The 23,082-nt window shown below is 43.9% G+C and overlaps 1 protein-coding gene across 3 annotated transcripts in view; it reads right to left on the bottom strand.

The window, feature by feature from the left end:
• LOC144819406 (interleukin-31 receptor subunit alpha-like) overlaps window positions 1–23,082 on the bottom strand; it is a 720,774-nt gene that overhangs the window by 303,462 nt on the left and 394,230 nt on the right. For all 3 annotated transcript variants that reach the window (XM_078677309.1, XM_078677308.1, XM_078677307.1), the window contains exon 11: window positions 18,103–18,216. In XM_078677309.1, the coding sequence (XP_078533435.1) occupies window positions 18,103–18,216 (114 nt within the window). The remainder of the gene's footprint in view (window positions 1–18,102; window positions 18,217–23,082) is intronic.

The following is a 23,082-nucleotide window of genomic DNA, read 5'->3' on the forward strand; positions in this document are numbered from 1 at the left end:
AGCCAGACCCCTCATTCGCGCTGCTCTCACACCATCACCATGATGGACTCTTCCACTCACTGCCCCAACTGCCCCTTCCAATTTGTGGATCACTACTCCTGTCCCTCTTCATGGGTCCCACTCAATATGGCTCTGTTCAACTGCCGTTCGCTGCCCAAACATGCCCTGGAAATACACATGCTTCTCCAAGACTACCACCTGGAGGTCCTGTTTCTCACAGAAACATGGCTCTCACCCGATTCCAACCCTGATATCATGCAAGCCTTGCCCCCTGGCTTCCTGATTCAGCGACTGGATAGACCATCAGGGAAGGGAGGAGGAATCGCTATAATACACAAGGATCACCTGTCCTGTCGTTTTATCGATAGTCCGATTTCAGACTGTGAAAATGCCCAGTTCCTTATTCAAATCCCCCCCTGAAATCGCTATCAGGCATCCTTGTATATCGACCCCCGGGCCCCCCAGGTCACTTTTGTAGCTCTCTCTCAGAAGCCGCCTTCGCCCTGGCTAGTACCTCTCCTAACTTCACCATCTTAGGCGATCTAAACCTTCACTTTGACAACTCCAGCGACAAAAGGGGCGTCTGATCTGCAACTTGACCTCACAGCATACCAACTCAATCTGCTTAGCGACCAACCCACCCACATTAAGGGCCATCTCCTCGACCCGTTATTCTCTAACATTTTCAATCTTAAAGTGCAAAACCCTGTCCCCCTTCCCTGGTCAGACCAATCCCTAAACTGTTTCTGCTGGCACATTCCGGCTTCCTACCGGCCCAAACCATCTCCTATCATCCTTGAACGCCGTTGGTCGAAACTGAACACAGAAGATTGGAAGCAACTCCTGGAATGCTCCCTCCCATCCCACGATCCCCTTACCCACGCAGCGTACATTAAGTTTTCCGCCTGGATCGAGGATTCTCTTTATACAATCCTTCCTAAGATGACTGTTCATACCCCTGGTGGGAAGCCCGAGTCCCCCTGGTTCAATAACGATCTTCGTTTGCTAAAAAAATTCTGCAAAAAAAATGGAAGAGCCTGGAGGAAAGAATTTGCCCCCCAAAAAAGAAAAAATACAGCCATTCAATTCTAACTAATAAAAAAGCCCTTAAAAACACTCAAGCTCTCTTCTTCGAGGAAAAAATCAGAACCTCCTCTAATTCATCCAAACAAATCTTCCGCATAGTTAACAAGCTTTTAAAAATTCCAGATCCTCCCCCCGTTAACCCCCTCAGCGACTGCTGCAAAGAGTTCGCTGACTTCTTTAACGTGAATATTCAAAATATTTTAAAATCCCTCCCTCCCTTCATAGGAGAAACCCCTTCAGAACCCCTCCTTTGCACACAGCTGCAAAATTGTCCCTGCCTAAACTCCTTTTCCCCCTCTACAGAGGAGACTCTCCTTCCCATCTTTCTCTCTATTAAAAGCGGCTCCCCACTTGACCCAGCCCCATCTAATATTCTAAAATTAGTTGCATCGACCATCTTGCCCCCGTTGGTCAAACTTATCAACACCTCCTTAATACAAGGCATCGTGCCCCCCTGGTTGGAAAAAGGCCATCGTAAAACCTCTTCTAAAAAAAAAACACCTCAACCCTACAGATCTGAGTAATTACCATCCCATCTCTCTACTGCCCATAGTAAGCAAAACGGCTGAAAAACTTGTCAACCAGCAGCTCTCAGCCTATCTGGAAACTAACAGACTACTTCACCCATCCCAGACGGGCTTCTGCCCGGGCCAGGGTACGGAAACTGCTATGATTACGGCTGTGGAAGAGGCGCGAAAGATCCTTGATTCAGGAGGATCAGTGGCAGTGATCCTCCTGGATCTAAGCGCAGCCTTTGACACAGTGAATCATACCACGCTGATCCACCGGCTCAGGGAACTGGGAATCTCGGGGTCTGCACTATCTTGGTTGGAATCCTTTCTCCACAACCGTTCCTTCCAAATTCTCGAGGGAACCTCTGAATCCCATGCCACCCCTGTATACTGTGGAGTTCCCCAGGGCTCCTCCCTGAGCCCTACCCTTTTCAATGCTTATATGTCCTCCCTGGAGAAAATAGTCTCCCCTCATGGAGTCAAACTTGTGACGTACGCCGACGACACGCAGCTTGTTGTTTCTCTCAGCCAGCTCAATGGTCCCCCTGATAATCTTCATTCCTGTCTCCGAGATATCTCAGTCTGGATGGACTGTTCTCATCTTAAACTTAACAGTGAAAAGACTGAAGTTCTGGTATTGGGCAACCAGTCTCATTTCATTCCAAAGTCCCTGTGGCTTCCTTGTATGGGACCGGCTCCGACTCCAAAACAATCCAATAAGAGCCTGGGTATGTTGCTCGACCAGGACCTCTTGTTCACCACTCAAGCCAGGAAGTCAGCAGGGGTCTGCTACGGTATCCTCAGGACCACCCGCAAAATCCTTCCCTTGCTCCCCCAAGACTCCAGGAAGCTCCTCATCCAGAGCCTTCTACTATCCAGACTGGACTACGGCAACGCTCTCTATCTTAGTGCCCCTAAGACAGTCATTGCCAAGCTACAGGGGGTACAAAACTCTGCAGCCAGGCTCCTAACAGGCACTAACAGTAGGAGCTCTGCAAAATTATCCCTCAGACTACTCCACTGGCTGCCTATTCAGGAGCGGGTCTATTTTAAAACTCTCTGCACGACCCACAAACTTCTTCATGACATGGGCCCCCCTATTCTAAAACATCTGATTAGACACCACGAAGCCCCCAGAAACCTACGCTCAGCACACCTACATGTGGCCCATGTACCCAGGATTAAAAGGGCCCACTCAGGGGGTCGCCTTTTCTCCTATAATGCCCCCAAGCTGTGGAACTCGCTGCCCCTTACCATGCGTGCTGCACCCAACGTCCTTACATTCCGAAAACTTCTGAAAACTTGGCTCTTCCCCTAACCCTTCACCTTCCTCTACTATCTCTGTCACTAGCGCTGGGACGCTCACGGGCAGCCATGCGCTTTATAAATCCCGCTTTCATTTCATTTCATTTCATTTCACAGCTCATCCTGCAGATGCATCCACACTCCATACGTCAATTCCATTTCTGCCCCACGGACTACTGCTTTCATTGCATCCCACTCAGTAGCGCTGTTGCCTGTGGTGTTCCAGTTAAGGGACATGTAGTCTGCCAGTGATCGGGAAAGCAAATCTCTGCCTCCCTGATCTTCTAGATCTGAAGGCATTTGCCAAGAGTGGGGTCCCTGCTCCTTGACATTGCATTGTACTACGCAGCATACAAGAGCATGATCCGAAAGGATTCGAGCCAAAATAATTATCTCGGCAGCCAGAAAGACAAGAAGTTCAGTTGCTAAAATCCTGTGTAGCCTACTGTGCGTGTTGTGCATAGGTGTAAAACACGTGTATAGCTTCTGTGTCGGGTGTTGCATCTGCCACACATCCCTTAGTCCCAGATCCTGCATCACATTCTTTAATCGTTTAGTCATATGCGGCTTAGTACCCCCTCCTGGATGGTGTCGGTCCAGGTCAGGATCTATGATACAATTAAATTCACCCCACCATATGAGAGGAGCATCCAGGTCCACTGTAATTAGATCCTGTAGCACTGTGTAAAATGCAGGCTCGTCTGTGTTCGGGGCATGGCTATGTCTCTGCCATCTAATGTTCCCTTGAGCCACACATAGCAACCCTCAACATTGGCTTCCATGTACTGGAGTGTGAATGGAGTGCCCAGAGCCACCATATCAGTGTGCTCCCCTTGTAAGTAGAGTGGAGGAATGAAACACCTGACCTCGCAACTTTTTTCGCTACCTTTTTAGCCCCTGTGTCATGCAGATGGGTTTTTTGCAGGCATGCAAATGTTATATTATGCCTCTTAAGGAAAGAAAGGACTTTCTGAGTTTTAGTGTAGGTGCCAAGCCCCATTACGTTCCAGCTAGGGAACTTTACCTCCCGTGCCATGGCATCTTTTTTGACTTTTCTTCCAGCCTGTGCCACTGAAGTTACTGCTTAAGTGTTCCAACCACCCCACTTTTGTAACATAACATATGTTGGTCCATGAACAAGGACCAAACCTTACCCTCCTCCCACGGGCAATACTCTGCAAACTTCACAGTCGATACTGACCACCTTATGCTCGTGCCAGGACGTGCACAGCATCCCAATTAGCCCAACAGGGGCAACAAGTAACTTTGTTTCCCCAGTTTGTCCACCCATTACAGATCAGCAGCTGCACTGAGATTCCAGGGTAATGCGCAATGTGCAAGCCCCTCCCGTACATCAGTTATACGTCTCCCGGAATTCCCACTCATGCCCAACCTCTCCTGCAGGCAGGTTATCTTGCACTACATCATTCAGACCAAACACACTGACAGTGTTTCATTGTTCCATAAGGTCCACTTCACAACATTACCGTACATCGATCTGTGACCTGGACTGTAGTCCTTGTTTCCAAAGCATGCATCCATCCTGCCCCTGAGTCACATCCATCAATGTTTCAGGCACAGTGGTTATCATTAGGCCTAAGTCCTGAAGCCCTGACTCCAATTCAGCAGGAGTGACCACCAAGAGAGAGTCCATCGTGCCGGCGGCCTCAGGGGCATCCAACTGTAGGGAGCCGTCCTCCCCCACCGTGATCCTATGCTCAGATTGTTCAAATGAGGCCTGTGCTACCGGTCGATCAGTTAGTTGTCGAAGGTCTTTGGCTGATCTTGTTCCCCATCTTTGCCTCTGCCCTTGTGGCTCCCGGGATGGGAGCCATCTCCCCGAATCTCCAGCCACTTCCAGACCTCCTCCTGCGTGTCAAAGAAGTGCAACCTGCCCCCGCGATGGCCTTTAACTTGGCAGGGTACAGGAGCATGTACTGTAGCTGCAACTCCTGCAGCTTACGCTTGACCCCTAAATAGGATTTCCGATGTTCCTGCACTTGCTTTGTGTAATCTGGATATACAGAGACCTTGTAGTTCTCATACTGAAGGTTCTGGTGTTCACTGGCTGCATGCAGTATGCAGTCTCTGTTACAATAGTTGAGGACGTTAGCTATCTTTGCACGGGGCTGTGCACCCGGGGATGAAGGTGGCACTACGGCCCTATGAGCCCTCTCAAATGTGAATAAAGCTGATAAGCCCCTGGGACGGGGTTGCGTTCGGATCCACTGCTCTAACAATTGCTCGCCTGACCCTTATTCTGCTTTTTCAGAGATTCCCAGAACACGAATATTGCTACGCCAAGCCCTTTCTTCTGAATCCTCTGCCCAACGCTCCAATGCCTTGGTAGCCATTGTCATCTGCGCAAATTGTTGTTTGAGCGTCACCACGTACCCGCTCAGCTCCATTATGTCTGCTTTGGCGTGCGTTACCTTGTCTGTTACTTTCTGCAGGTGTGCCCTTAGGAGGTTGACATCTATTGAGACAGTGTCTATGCGGTCCATCGGTGCCTTCTGGACCCCTGTATGGCGGCCATGAGTACCGCTCTGGTGGGCTCAGCATCCTCTCATTCTGTTTCCTGCCCGCTTCCACAGTTTGCCTGGTCAGTCACTGAGGGGGATGCCTCGGGTGGTGTACTGAGTAATTGTGTTGGCCCCAGCTCTCTTCAGCGCCTTGTCCTTGACCATGTTGATTGCTGTTCAGGAAATCCAAACCACGTAGACCACCTGTCAGTGGGTGGTTCAGGCTATTCTCCCCTCTGGGCAGTGCTTACTCGCTCCTCTAGGCCAACTTATGTTCTACTTCCTGTGCTTCTTCAGTTGGCTATGCCCACCATACAGGTGGGGGAGCACACCCTGTCAGCAATGTGGGCCCCTCCTCCTTCAAACGCTCGGACCCCTTTGTTGGGCGACGCCACACCCAGCGTCTGCTCCGGGTCGCACTTCCACACAGGCCTGGGCCATCAGCTCCCAGCATGGCCTTTTTTGCTCTTTGTCGGCCACGGCGTTTCACTTCACCTCCAATGTCCCGGGGCAGCTCCGGGAGTGCAGGTAGTCAGCACGCCCCAGCGAGACTCGATTTCGGCTGATTTCAGTCGATAAACGCAGGATCTTGAAGGATTTACTGGCGAACGGACTGGGAGCTCGAAAGGCTCATATCCTGTTGGCCATGTTACTTGGCCACACACCCTGGTTTAGATACATAGAAGAATATATGGCAATTCTGATCCCCAAAGGACTCCTCTTTCGAAGGTGTAAAAGAATTGTGGATTCAAAAACATGGCATATGGAACTCTCCCAGTTCTACCAAAAGTGAATCTTGCCAAACGTTGAATGATAATGATTGTTGGGTCATTTGCTAGGAAGCGAAAATGGAATAAAATTACTCACACAAAATATTAAGGGCCTAAAGTATGTGTTTGGCGTTCCAAAGGATGGCTACATTTGCCATGGAGGTACGGTCTGAGACCGCTGCACCAGTGGTCTGACTGGCAAATTATAACTACGGCCATAGGATCACCATAGGACCGCCACAACCAACAGGGATCTGCAATCCCTGGAGGTGGCACGGTGCTCTGAGGGCCTCAATATGCTGTTGGCACCACCAAGCATATTACAAATTTCCTCATTGACACAGATTTCATTGCAGTGAGCCCGCCTTGAAACCTGTGGTGGTAAGAAAACTAAGGGGACCCTACTGGGCCCCCTATTCCCTCTCGACCCGAGGATGCATGCAGGGGGGCACATGGTGTGCCTCTGTGCCTCCCTGTATTCATGCACTCCCTTTCTTGCACAGCATGAACTGCACAGTCCAGGTTGTGCAGGAACAGACTTTGGCGTTCCCATTGAGGAGCCTTTTTAATAGGTACCGCTGTGGCAACGCAAAAGGACCACCTGCCAGACCATGAGAAAACTTGTAATCTGGCGGGTGGCCAGTGGTGAGGTTTGGTGTTGTGGGAGCGAGTGGTGATGTGCCGCCCCGCTCCCTCACCGCCAAACTCATGATCAGGCCTTTAATAACCAAGGAGTGGATTATCATTAGATGTTTACTTACATAGCTTAGCAAAACGTTTTTTTTAGAGGATAAAAAAGATGCCATGAAAATGAAGCCACATTATCTTGAGACGACTTAAATATTTTAGAGTTGTTACAAATATGTATGACCATTCAGGTTCAAAAAATGACACTATTATCATCAAAACAAGTATCCTATTTGAACCCAAAACATCCAACACATATGTAATCGGATGCATGCAGGGGGGCACATGGTGTGCCTCTGTGCCTCCCTGTATTCATGCACTCCCTTTCTTGCATAGCATGAACTGCACAGTCCAGGCTGTGCAGAAACAGGCTTTGGTGTTCCCATTGAGGTGCCTTTTTAATAGGCACCGCTGTGGCAACGCAAAAGGACCACCTGCCAGTCCATGAGAAAACTTGTAATCTGGCGGGTGGCCAGTGGTGAGGTTTGGTGTTGTGGTAGCGAGTGGTGGTGTGCCGCCCCGCTCACACACCGCCAAACTCATGATCAGGTCTTTAATAACCAAGGAGTGGATTATCATTAGATGTTTGCTTACATAGCTTAGCAAAATGTTTTTTAGAGGATAAAAAAGATGCCAAGAAAATGAAGCCACATTATCTTGAGACTACTTAAATATTTGTTGTTACAAATATGTATAACCATTCAGGTTCAAAAAATGACACTATTATCATCAAAACAAGTATCCTATTTGAACCCAAAACATCCAACATATATGTAACCGGAGCATCTTATTTTAAGTAGGGTAGTGTGGCATTCGTTTTTGCATAATTTCGGAAAAATTACGAGAAATTGTGTGTAATCATGCAAATTGTTTTCTGTACAAAATGCATCTTTGCATACATTATGGCTGCAGGACACATTCGACGATAAACAAAATAGCACAAAAATCATAAGCGTCCAAAAGAGGAGCAGCTTGCGTTCTGAATATTTGAATTGTTTCTTTGTTTGTATAAACATTTTTACACAAACAGTTCCTAATTAAATAATGCGGCACATAGCGTAATTTTGGTCTCTCATACTGCTGCCTCATTGGCCATTTCTCATCATGGGATGTCAGGCCCTGGAGCATAACACCACTGAAAATCCGGGTCCCCATTCTTTCCCTGCCAGCATTCATTGTTGCAGCAGGGCTGATAACAAGGCCAGGTAGGGAGATGGTCAGTCTTTTCATATTATTTATTAATTGCATACTGGGGCATCGTGAAACCTGGCCTAGATGTAGTGCTTCCCAAACAAGGGCAAAAAACTACAGACTGATTACAAATGGACCTTTCCTGGGTAAACTGATAGAACAAGAAGCATTCATTCAGATTTACAATTCATGAAGATAACTCCATACTTTTCAACTTCCAAACAGGATTCCATCCAGGAAGAGGCACAGAGTCTGCCCTCATCGTATTCTTGGATGACCTTAAAAACGCAGTAGACCGGAAGGGGGTCGCTGCACTACTCTCTTGGACCTTTTAGCTGCTTTCAACACAATTGACCATGACATTATAATGCAAAGACTTTAGAAAACTACTCAAGAGTTGACTCTTTCCTACATGACCACCACACTCAAATACAAATGTGCAGCATATCCCTGTGCATGTAAAAATGTATAATTTGATTATATATATATGTATTTAGATATGTACATTTCTTTGTACAAATATATATACTACTATATATAGAGATTCTTTAATTCAATTCAAATGATCTTTATTCGGATTTAGTGCATCCATAAAAGTACATACAGAAGGAAAATACATTTAAAAGCATTATAAAAACACACATAAACAAGTTAAAAACAAGTTATCCAATTAGGTTAAAGCAGCATAAGTGGCTTAAAGTGCATAATATATGAAGTGCAAAATGCATAATACAGGAGAGACATTAGTCCATTGATGTCCCTAATTGCAAAATAAAGTTATGTTCCTCCTCGAAAATTGGAACAAAGCACATGTACAATGGAATCACTATTTTGTAGCTGGTACAATGGCTAAGTACACAAAAACATAGGATGGCATGGTACAGCTGTCCACTTAGCCATGTTCCATGCTTGCCCTCGATTTCACACAGGCTTTAATGAAACAACTAACAGAATAAATGACTTCATCAGTATGCAACATTTGCAAAAATTGCAGTGCAGAAATGGAGTCTCGTAAATTATATTTGCGGAGTATTGGTCTTAAATATTGACAGGTATACATTTTATAATGGCCACAAAAGAAGAAATAGTGTAATAAACTTTGTTTTACACCATGAGAGCAGGGGCAATCCAGCTCTTCTAATTTTTTATTGTAGCCAATAGGAAAGCTAAGCAAATAGACTATGCTTCCCTCCCGAAACCTGAATAAAAGACTCCGATTCCATCTTCCTATAGGAATTGACAAATATCTTATAGTATTATTTAGATTATCAACACCTGAATCGATAGTACGCAAATATCTCCTGACCACTGGTTTAATGGATTCTAATCTCATCCTTTCCTCTTTATATAGATCCAGGAATGCCCGTTTAATGCTATTCTTGTGAGCGGGTACAATGGAATCAGGGGAGGTAAATAAAGATCCATGTCCCACACACTGCAGGCTGTTTCTAACTGCATTTAGCCAAGGTATAAGATAAGATCTGTCACTAGACAAGCAGTCAGATATAATACTGCGCGTTAGTGTAGCTGCTGGATTTAGCCATATTTTAATCCAAAAAAGCGCAGGCCTTGACTTAATAAAATCAACAATATATGGCAGCCTTAGTTCATTGTGACAGATCAAAGTGGGAGCACAAGGAACTCCCCCCAGTATCCTCCTGCAAAATCTATTTTCCTCCACCTGAAGGGCCGAGCTGTTACAATAGCCCCATACTTCAGCTCCATAAGTCCCAGTAGGTCGGCATTGGGTGCGATAGATGGTAAGAAGGGGGGTAACAACATCAGCCAATTTAGGTTGACGAAGAGACAAGATCGAATTAATCGACTTGCCAATTTTGTTACTCGCATAGACGGCATGTTGCTGCCAAGAGCCTGAATTAGAAAATAACAACCCTAGATAGGGGAAAGTACTAGTGCATGTTAGAGTATTGTTACCAGATTTAATAGAAGTGATGTTATACTTCTTTGGTCCGCAATTCATTATAAAAGATTTTTTAAAATTGGTATTTAAACCAAGGTCGGACATAAAGGCAACAAACCCAGAAATTAAAATGCGTAAAGCATTAGGTGTACGCCCCATTAATACAGCGTCATCCGCATAGAGTAAAGTAGTAATGGGGGAACCGTTTATTATAGGGACATCCTTAATGGTCTCACTCAGAGTACTACTTAACCTGTTAATATATAGAATAAAAAGCAGTGGGGCGAGTACGCAGCCCTGTCTAACTCCTCTGCTAATAGGGATATCATCAGATAAATCGCCATCGTTATTAATTCGTACTCGCGCTTTTAAATCCCTATGTAAATAAGAAAGAAAATACACCAGTGAGTCGTCTAAACCATAATCAAGTAAAAGTGACCACAGCCTAGAACGGTTAACAAAATCAAACGCAGAACTCAAATCCATAAAACCTAAATAAAGAGGGGATTTTTTGACAATGATATATTTGGCCATAATCAGATTTAAATTTAAACATTGTTCAATAGTGCCTATTTTACTTCTAAATCCCAGTTGGCTACAATGGAGAACGTTGTTATCTTCAGCCCAGTCCCTAATCCGTTTAAAAATTACCCTTCCCAGGATTTTTAACGTATTATCGATCAGTGAGATCGGGCGGTAACAGGCGGGATCAGACCTGTCACCTTTCTTAAATATAGGAACGATGACACTGTTCGCCCAGGAATCGGGATATGAGCTATCGCTCAAGTTATTAAATAGGTTGCATAATAGGGGGGCCCAGAAGTTAATTTCTGATTTTATTTGATCAATAGAAAGGCCATCAGGGCCTGGGGCTTTGTTACTAGCACTATCAGTGATAGCATCTTCAACCTCGAGTAATGAAAAAGTCAGAGGTTCAACGCTATGGGGTAGAGAGACAGTATCTAGAGGGGTTGCTGATATGGCGTAGATTTGGAAGAAATTCTTTAGGTATGCTTAACAAACGTATATTTTACTTATGGTTAAAAAATATATATATAAATATATATTTATACATTATTGTATGCTTAACATGTTTATTAGAACATCAAACTCGTACAGTTTGTGTATTGACATATTGTCCCTCATCGAAATGGCTGAAGAAAGCCATTCATCAAAATTGGCACCTACTTAAAGAACTAAATGCCCAGTTCACTGAATTGCCACTTTTTGCTTTTAGAAAAGATAAAAGCATTTCTAACCAGATAGTACGAGCAGCAGTACCAAAAATAAAGACCCCCACACTGCGGGACTATGTGCACCTTCCTCCAATTACAGGACACCACAAATGTGGTATGTGCCTTTGCTGCACCTCAACAATTGAAGGAGCGTTGTTCCAACATGAAGGAATATCGTGGAAACACGATCGCTTCACGAATTGTAAAATGCGCAATTTAGTCTATGGGATCTTGTGTCCATGTAAAAAACTTTATATCGGTAAGACCAATCAGGAGGTTCGACAACGAATCCCACAACATAAGTCCAGGATAAAGAAAAAAGTACTTACAGCCCCCCTAGTCCAACATTGGATTGAGGAAGCCCACGTTGAAAGTGATCTATGATGGACAGTAATCTCAAGGTTGAACCTGACCCGAGGGGTGGTGATGTAGAGGCCAAATTGCGACAGAGAGAAGCAATGCTTATCTTAAAGTTCAACACTGCAACAAGGGGCCTCAATGAGATGTCGGAACTATACAACTTATAAACATGTGGGATTGACATGTTCATCACATTTTACTGTAAGAATTATTGACCCTCATCATGCAATTTCTTCCTGCATGGAAATAGCGTATTGGGAATAGGTCATAATGACAATTCTTCAGTAAACAAGCATATCATGATGTTTAGATTGACACCAATAGAACTTGCTTATTAATGATACTATGAACGTTGATTTATCACTGCCGCCTTTTTATTTTTCAACTCTCTGTAGGAGTTACTTTTAAGATTTCGGAAATGTCCTAAAGTCAGATGCTCTTGGTACTACAACCCACATGTCCTTTATTCAAAACTTTATAGAGATACCAAATCCGTCCCCAAAGTCATATGACCTCTGCGCGAAGAGCCGATAAAAAAAGAAAAAAACTACATTTCCCGAAAATAAACAATGTCAAACTACATTTCCCAGCAAACCTTGAGAACGGAACGCGGTCCTTTTTACTAACTTAGACCCGGAAGAGCATCACGGCGTCTTTTGGATTGAAGGCAACGCCATAGGGAGACTCCACGTCCTGAATTAAAGGTATTTGATCGCATTCTCAGCAAAACGATACTAGGCAGCTCGTAATAACGGTGTACAGAGCGTTTGCAAGTGAATATTGATACCCTAATACAAGGACTTTAGTCTTGCGATATGACAGGTGCTACATAGCTCTTTTTGCGTTTTGGTCCATTTGCACCTTCCAAAACAAACATGGCCTCTGTTTTAAAAATTTCAGAGACGACAGGAGAGGCGCAAATAACTTGAGGAAACTGCATCGCACAGTTAAGATTAAATTACCCGTGGAGACTAATCAATAATTGATTTCTACAGACTTAGTAAGTACGATTTCCTTCCACCCCTTTTTAAAAAAAATCATGATTTAACACCACAAGACATTGATAGCTCATTGCTCTTTTCCCACAGTTCCCTTCTCTACAAGATATCAGAAGCTGACCAGGTACTATTGGAGTGTGAGTTGGATTGAATGTTAAGTCCAGTGTTGCCCGAGAATATGACTGATTGAATGGTTTTTGTTTATGTTTTTCAGATTGATTTCTTACATGGTCCTGAGGAGAATCCCACCATTCTTGGGGATTCGAAACGCGTCGACCCTTCTTTTGTTTTAAGCCAATCATTTGCAATGTTGGGCAAATGTAAAAATGTTCTGATGGCTTAATAGTTGATTGTACTCAAAGATACTTTTGAATTTTGTTGTTGTGGTTATCACCTGCCAGATGTAACTAGGTTCAGTGCAGGGTCCCCATTTCCACACAATTCACTTTTTTCCTCATCTTCTTTTTTTCAAAGTCTTTTCACTTATGTATGTTTGAATGTATCCCTGTATGAAGTTGATGTATGACTTTGAGTAGAATATCACAGTTACTTTTTCTCCATTTGTGCTTTCATTCTTACACCACGCACTTGTACATATCCACATATAGATTTTAGTGTTAGGAGTCTCCCCTCCTATGTATTTATAAAAGATACTTTGAATTGAAGGATAACGAAAAATAATCTAAATCTCTTGTTTGCTACATATATATATATAAAAAAATAAAAAGAATTCCAACTAACGATGGAAACAAAATAAACATTTTCTTTGAGATTGAATTCTGGACTAAAAGAGTGGTCTATAGAAATGAGAGATTTGATGCTCATTGTTCTATTTAGTTCTTAATCTACCGAGCAGTACTGGCATTTTGTTTTGTTGATTACATAATTGGCGTAGCCTTACTGCGCTTAAGCCAAACCCTTGTTATTGTCTTACATGTTTATAGGTCACTGCATAGTTTTAATATAAGATGTTTGATTAGATGCTTTTGGGTCTCTGTTTATTTTATTTATCTATTACAATATGTAAATATGACCATAACAATTGTATCTATAAATGCTTCACTACCAAAATATTGAGGAAAACATCAAAATAAAATAGATACGATAAAAAAACACACAAGTAAATTAGCTTTGCGTGCAGCAACACCGGAAAGTCTGTATTTCTAAGTATCATTCCATACTTGCACATATATAACTTTATACAATACAATTGTATATCTCTTTATTATTTTCCCCATACGTGTAAACCCTTTCTATAGAGTTATGTATCACTATATTTATTACTTAATTGAAGGCTGCATACAGTAATGCTACAATGTCGCAATGGGTAGTTACTATTTCCCCTTCATGGTTAAAATTCACTCGACAAGATTCGATAGAAAGGGCCGGGTGCTGTATAAATTGATGCCCGGGCGCTGCAAAAGAAGTTACTATTTCCAACGGCCGCGGGACGCCAGCAGTCATCTTTTGCAGCGCCCGGACGTCCATATATGCAGCACCCGGCTCTTTTTATCCAATTTGTCGAGTGAATTTTCAACGGCCGTGGGACGCCAGCAGTTATCTTTTGCAGCGCCCGGGCATCAATTTATACAGCACCCGGCCCTTTCTATCGAATCTTGTCGAGTGAATTTTAACCATGAAGGGGAAACAGTAACTACCCATTGCGACGTTGTAGCATTACTGTATGCAGCCTTCAATTATTTTACCGAAACCGATCGAGTGCAACTCAAATAGGAAAGTGATGCACTTAATTGAAATATATATGGGATACTGATAGCCGTTTTTACGAGCACCTAGTCCCACTAGCGTTGAGCACACTTGGTTGCCAGCTAAGATCACAACAACTACGTCTATATAAATCGAACGTGAGAAACAGAAGGCGTTGTTTTTAGTTTGAATCGTATAGTACATCGATCTCCTTAACGTTAGTACTAGACAGAAATCGTGGCTCCTGAAGAAGGCGTCTTTTGTAACGCCGAAACGCGCGTCGGAATAACATTGATTGCCACTACTTTGTTTTTTATTATTAATGTGATTGTATTGTATTGAAACTGTATAATTTGCCTTTTAATGTTTTGCCCTAATTTATGCCTTATTAGTGTTTATGATGTTTGGTTTTAATATGAATACTTATTAAATGAAATAGAGTTTTTTATATTTTCTTGATTTTGTGGTTCCTTTTTGTATTCACCTTCCCTTGTGCCTTGCCAAGATTATGCCATGATATTCACACAGTGTATGTCCCTGCCTTAGAAATCTTCTATTCTGAACAGGGGGTCCTTGTTATTCACATTGTGAAAAGATGATCTAAAGCCAGACTGTGCTGGGTGGAGGGCCCCCGAATCCTCCACAAAGGCATTCAGTTGGCGAAAGGCCACCTTCTCGCAGACTTTAGCTAGTGCTGGTAGCGGGGAAATAGGCCGGTAGTTGGCCGTTATGAGCGGGTCAGCCGATGGTTTTTTCAACAGAGGGAGGAGCTTGGCCTCCTTCCATTGTCTTGGCACCGTTGCTGACTGCAATGACCTGTTAACTAAGACTGTGACTTCCATGCCTATAGTATCAGCCACTCCTGCTAGAACCCTGGCAGGGCAGGGGTCTGAAGGGGATCCAGATTTTAATGATTTGAGGATGGAGAGAATATCTGGGAGTTCTACCATATTAGTGAAGTAATATCTTAGAAAACCATCCAGTATCTACCACACTAAAAACTCCCACTTGTTTAACAATACCCTGTAACTAAAGTCTTACAAGATTAGATGTTAGAGTAGGCTAGTTTCCCAGATGGAATCTGGGGAAATACAAATGACAAAAGTGATGGAAAGATCTCCCCTAAGCTTAATCCCTCCCTCGCTCCACCGAGAGCCACTAACCCTGCTATCCAAGAGAATGAAGGCAATTCACACCAATCTGTAAAATTACTGGTAGGAATACATGGACCTGTGCTGCTAGGAAGGTCTCCTCACCGAAAATGACCTAAACAAGTGTTCCATTGAAAGGTTTCTGGTAGAAGCAGACTAACCCGCATTAGCTTTAGCCCCTCATCCTGGTCCTCCTCCGAGGAACTGGAAACCTCTGCACTCCGAGCTCCAAGCCGAGCTCGGAGCAGGGCAACTGGCCTTGCTGAAATAAATGTTATCACCAGCCTAAGAGAGGCAATTATCCCTGCAATTACTTTCGTATACATGGAAACGTTCAAAATCTGTCTTGTGATTTGTTGCTTTGGGCAAAAGTACCCATGCACTTACAAAACAAAATAATCACTTCCACACATTCAAATGATGAATTTACAGTTTCATTTAGCTCTTGTCACTTGGAAGAACGCTGCTGCTGGGGAATCAGTATGTATTTTAACATTTTAGGTCACAGAGAAACATGAATATTAAAAGCATACTCCACACACTAAAAAGCCATACATATATGTCGTTTATAAGAAAAGCTGTAAATCTACAGTGAGCATAATGGTTCTCAATATTCCCTCAGCCTGGAAGTCTGACTTGATGTCACGTTATTTACACAGTAGTATGGCTATATTGAAGCTGGAGTGCCTTTTTATGTAGAGAAGACAGTGGATGGGGCCCTCTTTAGTTGGCCTGAATCCAAAGCAGAGGTTCAAAACCTAGTGTTCCCATTAAAGAAATAAGCATTAGCAAACCCAATACGTTTTTCCTATGTAAGGTGTTGTGGCTTTGTCCATGTTTCTTTTAGACATGTTTCACAGCAGCGCTCTCACTGCTGTGCAACATGGCTTAAAGTAAATAGAAAAAAAGCGATATGAGGCGGTCCGTGTTGATGCGTCATTGGTCTTTTTATAATTTACTTTAAACTATGCCGCACAGGACCGGTTTCTGGCTATCAGCCTTCATCAGCCTGGATAGCTTGACTCCAGATAGGCCCAGATCCTTGTACTGGGGTGAATGTATGACATTGTTCTACATTCTGTCCATCAACTGTGTTTTTTGCAATTTTCACCCCGAGTGGGGTGGGTATGCTCAGACGTGAGTACCAGGCTCTCCACACCACTGGAGTCAAGCTATCCAGGCTGATGAAGGCTGATAGCCAGAAACCGGTCCTTGGATGCTTGATTCCGGTCTGGGAAAGACATGGCTTGGTAGTTCGGACTGGACTGTTCCCATGAGGCACAGGGTCAGTGCTGATTTGCATATAGCCAGTGTCTAACCCAGGGTGGTGTGGAGTGCAAAACAACAATGGATTTAGGCCCAGATCCTTGTACTGGGGTGAATGTATGACATTGTTCTACATTCTGTCCATCAACTGTGTTTTTTGCAATTTTCACCCCGAGTGGGCTGGGTATGCTCAGACGTGAGTCCCAGGCTCTCCACACCACTGGAGTCAAGCTATCCAGGCTGATGAAGGCTGATCGCCAGAAACCGGTCCTTCGATGCTTGATTCCGGTCTGGGAAAGACATGGCTTGGTAGTTCGGGCTGGGTTCGGACTTGACTGTTCCCATGAGGCACAGGGTCAGAGCTGATTTGCACATAGCCAGTGCCTAACCCAGGGTGATGTGGAGTGCAAAAAAACGATAGATTTAGGCCCAGATCCTTGTACTGGGGTGAATGTATGACATTGTTCTACATTCTGTCAATCAACTGTGTTTTTTGCAATTTTCACCCCGAGTGGGCTGGGTATGCTCAGACGTGAGTCCCAGGCTCTCCACACCACTGGAGTCAAGCTATCCAGGCTGATGAAGGCTGATAGCCAGAAACCGGTCCTTGAATGCTTGATTCCGGTCTGGGAAAGACATGGCTTGGTAGTTCGGACTGGACTGTTCCCATGAGGCACAGGGTCAGAGCTGATTTGCATATAGCCAGTGTCTAACCCAGGGTGGTGTGGACTGCAAAAAGCAATGGATTTAGGCCCAGATCCTTGTACTGGGGTGAATGTATGACATTGTTCTACATTCTGTCCATTAACTGTGTTTTTTGCAATTTTCACCCCGAGTGGGCTGGGTATGCTCAGACGTGAGTCCCAGGCTCTCCACACCACTGGAGTCAAGCTATCCAGGCTGATGAAGGCTGATAGCCAGAAACCGGTCCTTGGATGCTTGATTCCGGTCTAGGAAAGACATGGCTTGGTAGTTCGGACTGGACTGTTCCCATGAGGCACAGGGTCAGAGCTGATTTGCATATAGCCAGTGTCTAACCCAGGGTGGTGTGGAGTGCAAAAAAACGATGGATTTAGGCCCAGATCCTTGTACTGGGGTGAATGTATGACATTGTTCTACATTCTGTCCATCAACTGTGTTTTTTGTACAAAAGTTGGGAAGCAATAAAAAATATGAATTGAGCTTCATTAAAAAGAAACACACAGTCAAAATTCACCCTTAGTGAGAAGTTTTAAAACAAGGCTTTAACTCAAGTAATTAGCAGGAAATGAACACATCAACAAATCGTGATTACCTCCTAAAAAGTACATTGTTTGAAATAGGTTTCTTGTGAACACACGCCAGAAAAACAGCATTAGGTTAAAAGCATCCTCAACAAGGTTCATACATACCACCTTCAAAAGGATATATATAGGTTATTCCAAATGTACTTTCATTTTTCTTTGTGTTGCAATTTTCAAAGGTGTGCAATAGTATAAAGTACTGACTCCCCTTTTCAAAGGGCCCTGTAGTAAAAAGTTGGTAGAAAACCAATTATATTTAAAGAATAGATATAAGCTTTAGAGCATGTTAAATTTAAAATCTGTTACAGGGATGTTACGCTTCTCTACTCAGATTATACATAAATCTTACTGAGAATCGAAATAACTTTCAAAACCTAAGCAACTAAAAAAATATGCCAGTTATGGTAGGATGTGCAACCTTGAAAATACAGATTACACCACGTACGACAGCTTCAGTTATATGACCAGTGAACTATACACAGTACAAGGAGCGCAGAGTATTGCTTATACAAATTCTCTAAGGTTCACTAAAGGAAAGTGTTGAACATTCTGTCTTACAGCGTATTAAATTTACCGACAAATATGTGTCCATCGTAACCTTTGTGAAGTAGAAAGAAAACTGCAAACAGGGACTATTATCCCTTGCAGAGCATCTAAATTGCCAAAGAAAATTGTGGTGACTAATTCAACAGTAAACCAAGCTTCCAAACTTTTTAAATGTTTCTATCTCACAAAGTGTTTATCGATTCATCTCGGGGTTCACATAATCAATAAGGAGAGAATCACTAAAATCTCAGTTGCTAGTAAATAAATCTTCAGACAAGCACTGGCAAAGATAATAGTTCTCACCTTTAGGATACGTGTGCCGACATAGTAGCTTTGAACAAGTCTTGTTTATTTTTATTTTAACATTCTAAACTGGCCATCAACTGTACTGGAACATATTCGCCACAGGCGCTTCATGACTTAGGCTTGTGCATGTGTTGCGATGCATATGCACACATTGCCTAACACAGTAGCCATCTTGGAATACTTTTTTCCATTTAAGATGAACGCCCTTATGCACTTTTGGCCATTTTGGGGGCATATTAGCAATATTTATTGCTGAACGCGCCCAGCGTGTTTTTTTACTATTGCTGGAAATGATCGCTAGGCTGGCGATGTATCAACAATGCTTAGCGCTTTGGTGATAATATTTCCAGCGATGGGCGGCGATGTGGGGCAACATCGCTGGAAAACCAGCGATAAACCAGGAAAAATGGAGATAAGCTTGATGATAGGGCCCTGTGGCCTCAACCCTAGAATCCACCCCCTATAGTAAACCTAGTGTAGTCAAGAAAATACCAGACGTTAGAATCCAGTGTTAAGGGGTGCCTAGCGCGAAATTTGAATATCGCTTCGCGAGGCCCGCAGCATGTTTTAAATAACGCGAAGCTGGGTTAGCGAAGTTTACCCGTGCAGTTTAGTCAGGCACGCTTACTTTGCATTTCATTAGCGATGCGACGTTAGCCGTGCTGGAAATGGGCGCTAAGTCAACAAAACACGCGCTAGCGTGTCCTTGTTGATAAAGCGATAAAATTATCGCCGCTTCTCGCCCGAAAACGGACACTAAAGCGGCGATAATTTGATCGCCAGCCCTTGCTAATGTGCCCCTTGGTTCTTTTACTTCACAGTTCCAACATTGCAGATTTTAGAATGGTAAAGTAACAATAAAAAGAATAAAGGCAAAGAAGTGCAAAACGAGAGGAGTCCAGTTGTACTATGCAGTTGCTGTGCTTGAAGAAAAAACTAAGGGTGGGCGTAGTTCGCGAAGTAGCGCTACGCGAAGCTACGCGAACTTCACGTAGCACTACGCGAACTTCACGTAGCACTATGCGAGCTGCGTAGTAGCATGTTCGCACTGTGCAAGATGCATTTTCAATGTTTGCACAGTGCGGACAAGCATCCGGCACTGTGCAAGCATTGAAAATGGCATCTTGCACAGTGCGAGCTGTAGTTTTCTGCTGCTCGAGTAGATTATTACTCGAGCGGCAGCTTTCTCAACGCGAACAGGTAGTTTCTCATTGAGAGCGGTCGCGAGCATGCGCAACCACTCACAATGAGAAACCTGACCTCCTCGCGCTGAGAATCTCTCCGGGATGTCATTTTGCTTGCTCGCGGTCGCGAACATGACGTTCAGGACCGCGAACAAGCAAAAAATGACCGCTGCACTATGCTACGCTGCACTACGCATGTTCGCACTGTGCTACGTGCAGCTCGCGTAGTGCGAAGTTGCAAAAACTTCGCAAACTCCGCGAGCGTAGCGTAGTGCTTCGCCCAGGGTTAGAAAAAACCCATTAAAAACAGGGACGGTCAAGTAGCCATCCGTGGAGCAATGGACGTGGTGTGGTGGGCGGGGATTGAGGTGAAAATAAAAGTGTCAGTGTGTGCAATTATTTTTTTCCAATGTTGACACTCACAAAATAGCTTGTGCTGACACGAGTGATAAGGGAATCTTTGTCATATATTGACCAAGGCCAGTTGAACCACAGCCACCAATCACTGAAAGGAACAGTGCAAAAGTCCCTGTCTCTGTGTATCTGTACGTCTGTTTGTATGTATGTTGTGTGCTTTGTGCTGTGTAATGACAATAGCTCTCGACCGATTGCTGAAGCTATATACCTGTAATGCAATTCTTACCTTCCTATCACTCCAATTGTAAAGCGCTCTGATATACCTTGGGATCATGTTTGCGCTATATAAAACGTTATAAATAAATAAATTAATGAATACATGTAGACGAGATCTCAAAAAGCAACAGGTACAACAACAAACATTGTGGCCATGTCACTACTTATAGACATGGTGACGTCCTCCAAGCTGCCTCTCCACCTCTGTTTTATCGATTTTAATGCAGACTTCGACCACACAGCTGAAGCTGTATGCAGATGAGAGCTAACAAGGCAAGAAATGGGGACAAGGCAAAGCCATCAGTCCCAGCCCATCGCTGTACCCACTGCTGAGCCAGGTAGAGGGCCTAGACCGAAGCACAAAGGGGCATATTACCAAGCAATAGCGATAATTATCGCTATTGCTTGGTTAGAGACAAAAATTTACCGCTGAGCTGCGGCGATTTTTATCGCAAATAAACCTTGGTATTACCAAGGTTTATCGCAAATGCGATAAAAATCGGCCACAATGCATGAATATCGCTGAAAAGTCAGCGATATTCATGCATTATCGAGCTAATGCTCTTAGCCATGTTATCCACCTCCCATTGGATAACATGGCTAAGAACTGCTCAGGGCAGGTGTTAGCTTTTGGAGATATTTGCGCTTAGCGCGAATATCTCCATAAGTTGGTAATAGGAGATAGCGATTTTAGCGACTGTTTCCAGTCGCTAACATCTTGGCACGGCCACTTTGCATGTCATTAGTGATAAATATCACTGACATGCAAAGTGGGGCCCAAGATGGTCGCTATCTCCTACTAGCTGTCGCTAACTGGTGTTAGCGACAGCTAGGTAATAGGGAGATAATTTTATCTCCGCTTTCTTGGCTTTTAAAGCCAAAAAAGCGGAGATAAAGCCCCTTGATAATATGCCCCAAAGTCTGTAGGGTACAGGACCCGGCCTCCTACGTGATTATGTGAATTGTAAGTAACCTGTGTTCCCACATGAAAGGTGTTGAAACCCACAAGTGGGCATCATTTGCTCTGCCACAAAAATGCAACAAAAGACGTAGCTGTAAATGTATCATAACACTCTTTCTAGTCAGCATTTTCTATAATTTTATTAAGAATAATGCAAGTATTTAAATATGCCAATGACATGCTTTATGTAAAACAATATTATATTCTAACTACAATAATTGCTACTGTTCACGTAGACAATAAACAAATATAGTTGATGTTACTGGCGCTGTAGTTCTGAAAATTCTGAACTCGTGAATAAAACTTCGTTGTAGCATGACGATTTTTATATCAAAAGACCGAAAATGGCTAGTACACTATGTACAAGCATTTTCGTCATATTCCAGTAACAATTTCACCTCGAAATCGTCATTTTCGTCCTGAACCCTTGGCTGCCATTTTGTGTACGGCAGCCATTTTGAGGGTTGCCCTCACAATAGGCTTATAATACAGCTAATTTCGATTCCAAAGGACACGTACACCTTAATTGACTTCTCTCTGACCTGGGCAAGCTGAAACCATTGCCCCCGGCCGAACCTGTTTGGTCAGTTCCTCTCCCAGTGGCTGAACGAGATAGCATCAAGGAATAACATGCCATAAACCCTTTTCATCGCACACACACCCTGCCTAATCTTGCTCACACCTGTCCCTGCTCTTTTCTCCTACTTGCTTTACGAGGAGGAGGTGCCCGTTTTTATTGGGGGTCCACCGATATCTGATGAAAATGTTGGGCTTTGCCGGGTGATTTATTATGGGCTGGACGAACTGTAATGTGGGCTTGTCATCATGACTCTGCTTTTTCTTTGTAGTGAAAATATGTGAATGGCCTACTGTAAATTTAAGAATGTTTGCCTGAAGCATAATATTTTGTATAAAAAGAGAAGCCTGGCTTTGTAAGATTGAGCAGTCTCCTGAGAATATACACACCGTGTTGTTGTACTTCTAGGACGCCTGTTACTTGGTTGCAGCCAATAAATTCGATCTTTGACTTCACCTAGAAGACTCTGAGTTTCTGTGGTCTGAATCAGGAAAGTACTCGAGGTCTTAGGGTGTACCCTGACACCACTGGATTACCGGTTCGGTACCGGTTCTGAAAAACCCAGTACCACAGCTGGCGCCCAACGTGGGGCGATACCAACGGTACCGGTCCAAGCCAGAGGTTCGTGAGGAGCTTCGTGTGAAAATTCTGGAGGAAGGCCGCCACTTCATCGACCCCTGCATGTCGATGTGGTCCGAAAGTCTTTGCTGCGAGGTTCCCCGCTTCCCGACGGCTACGAAGGACTGCTGCCCTGGCTATCGCCCTGATTTGGACCCTTGAAGTTTGGTAGAGCGAAACGATAGACGAGTCTTCTGGTGACGTCATCGATATCTCAGTTAAGTATAAGTGGAGCGTCTCCCAGTCCTTAGTTGGTCTTAGTT

This window comes from Lissotriton helveticus, chromosome 2_1 (genome assembly GCF_964261635.1).
Source record: "Lissotriton helveticus chromosome 2_1, aLisHel1.1, whole genome shotgun sequence".
Classification (NCBI taxonomy): domain Eukaryota; kingdom Metazoa; phylum Chordata; class Amphibia; order Caudata; family Salamandridae; genus Lissotriton; species Lissotriton helveticus.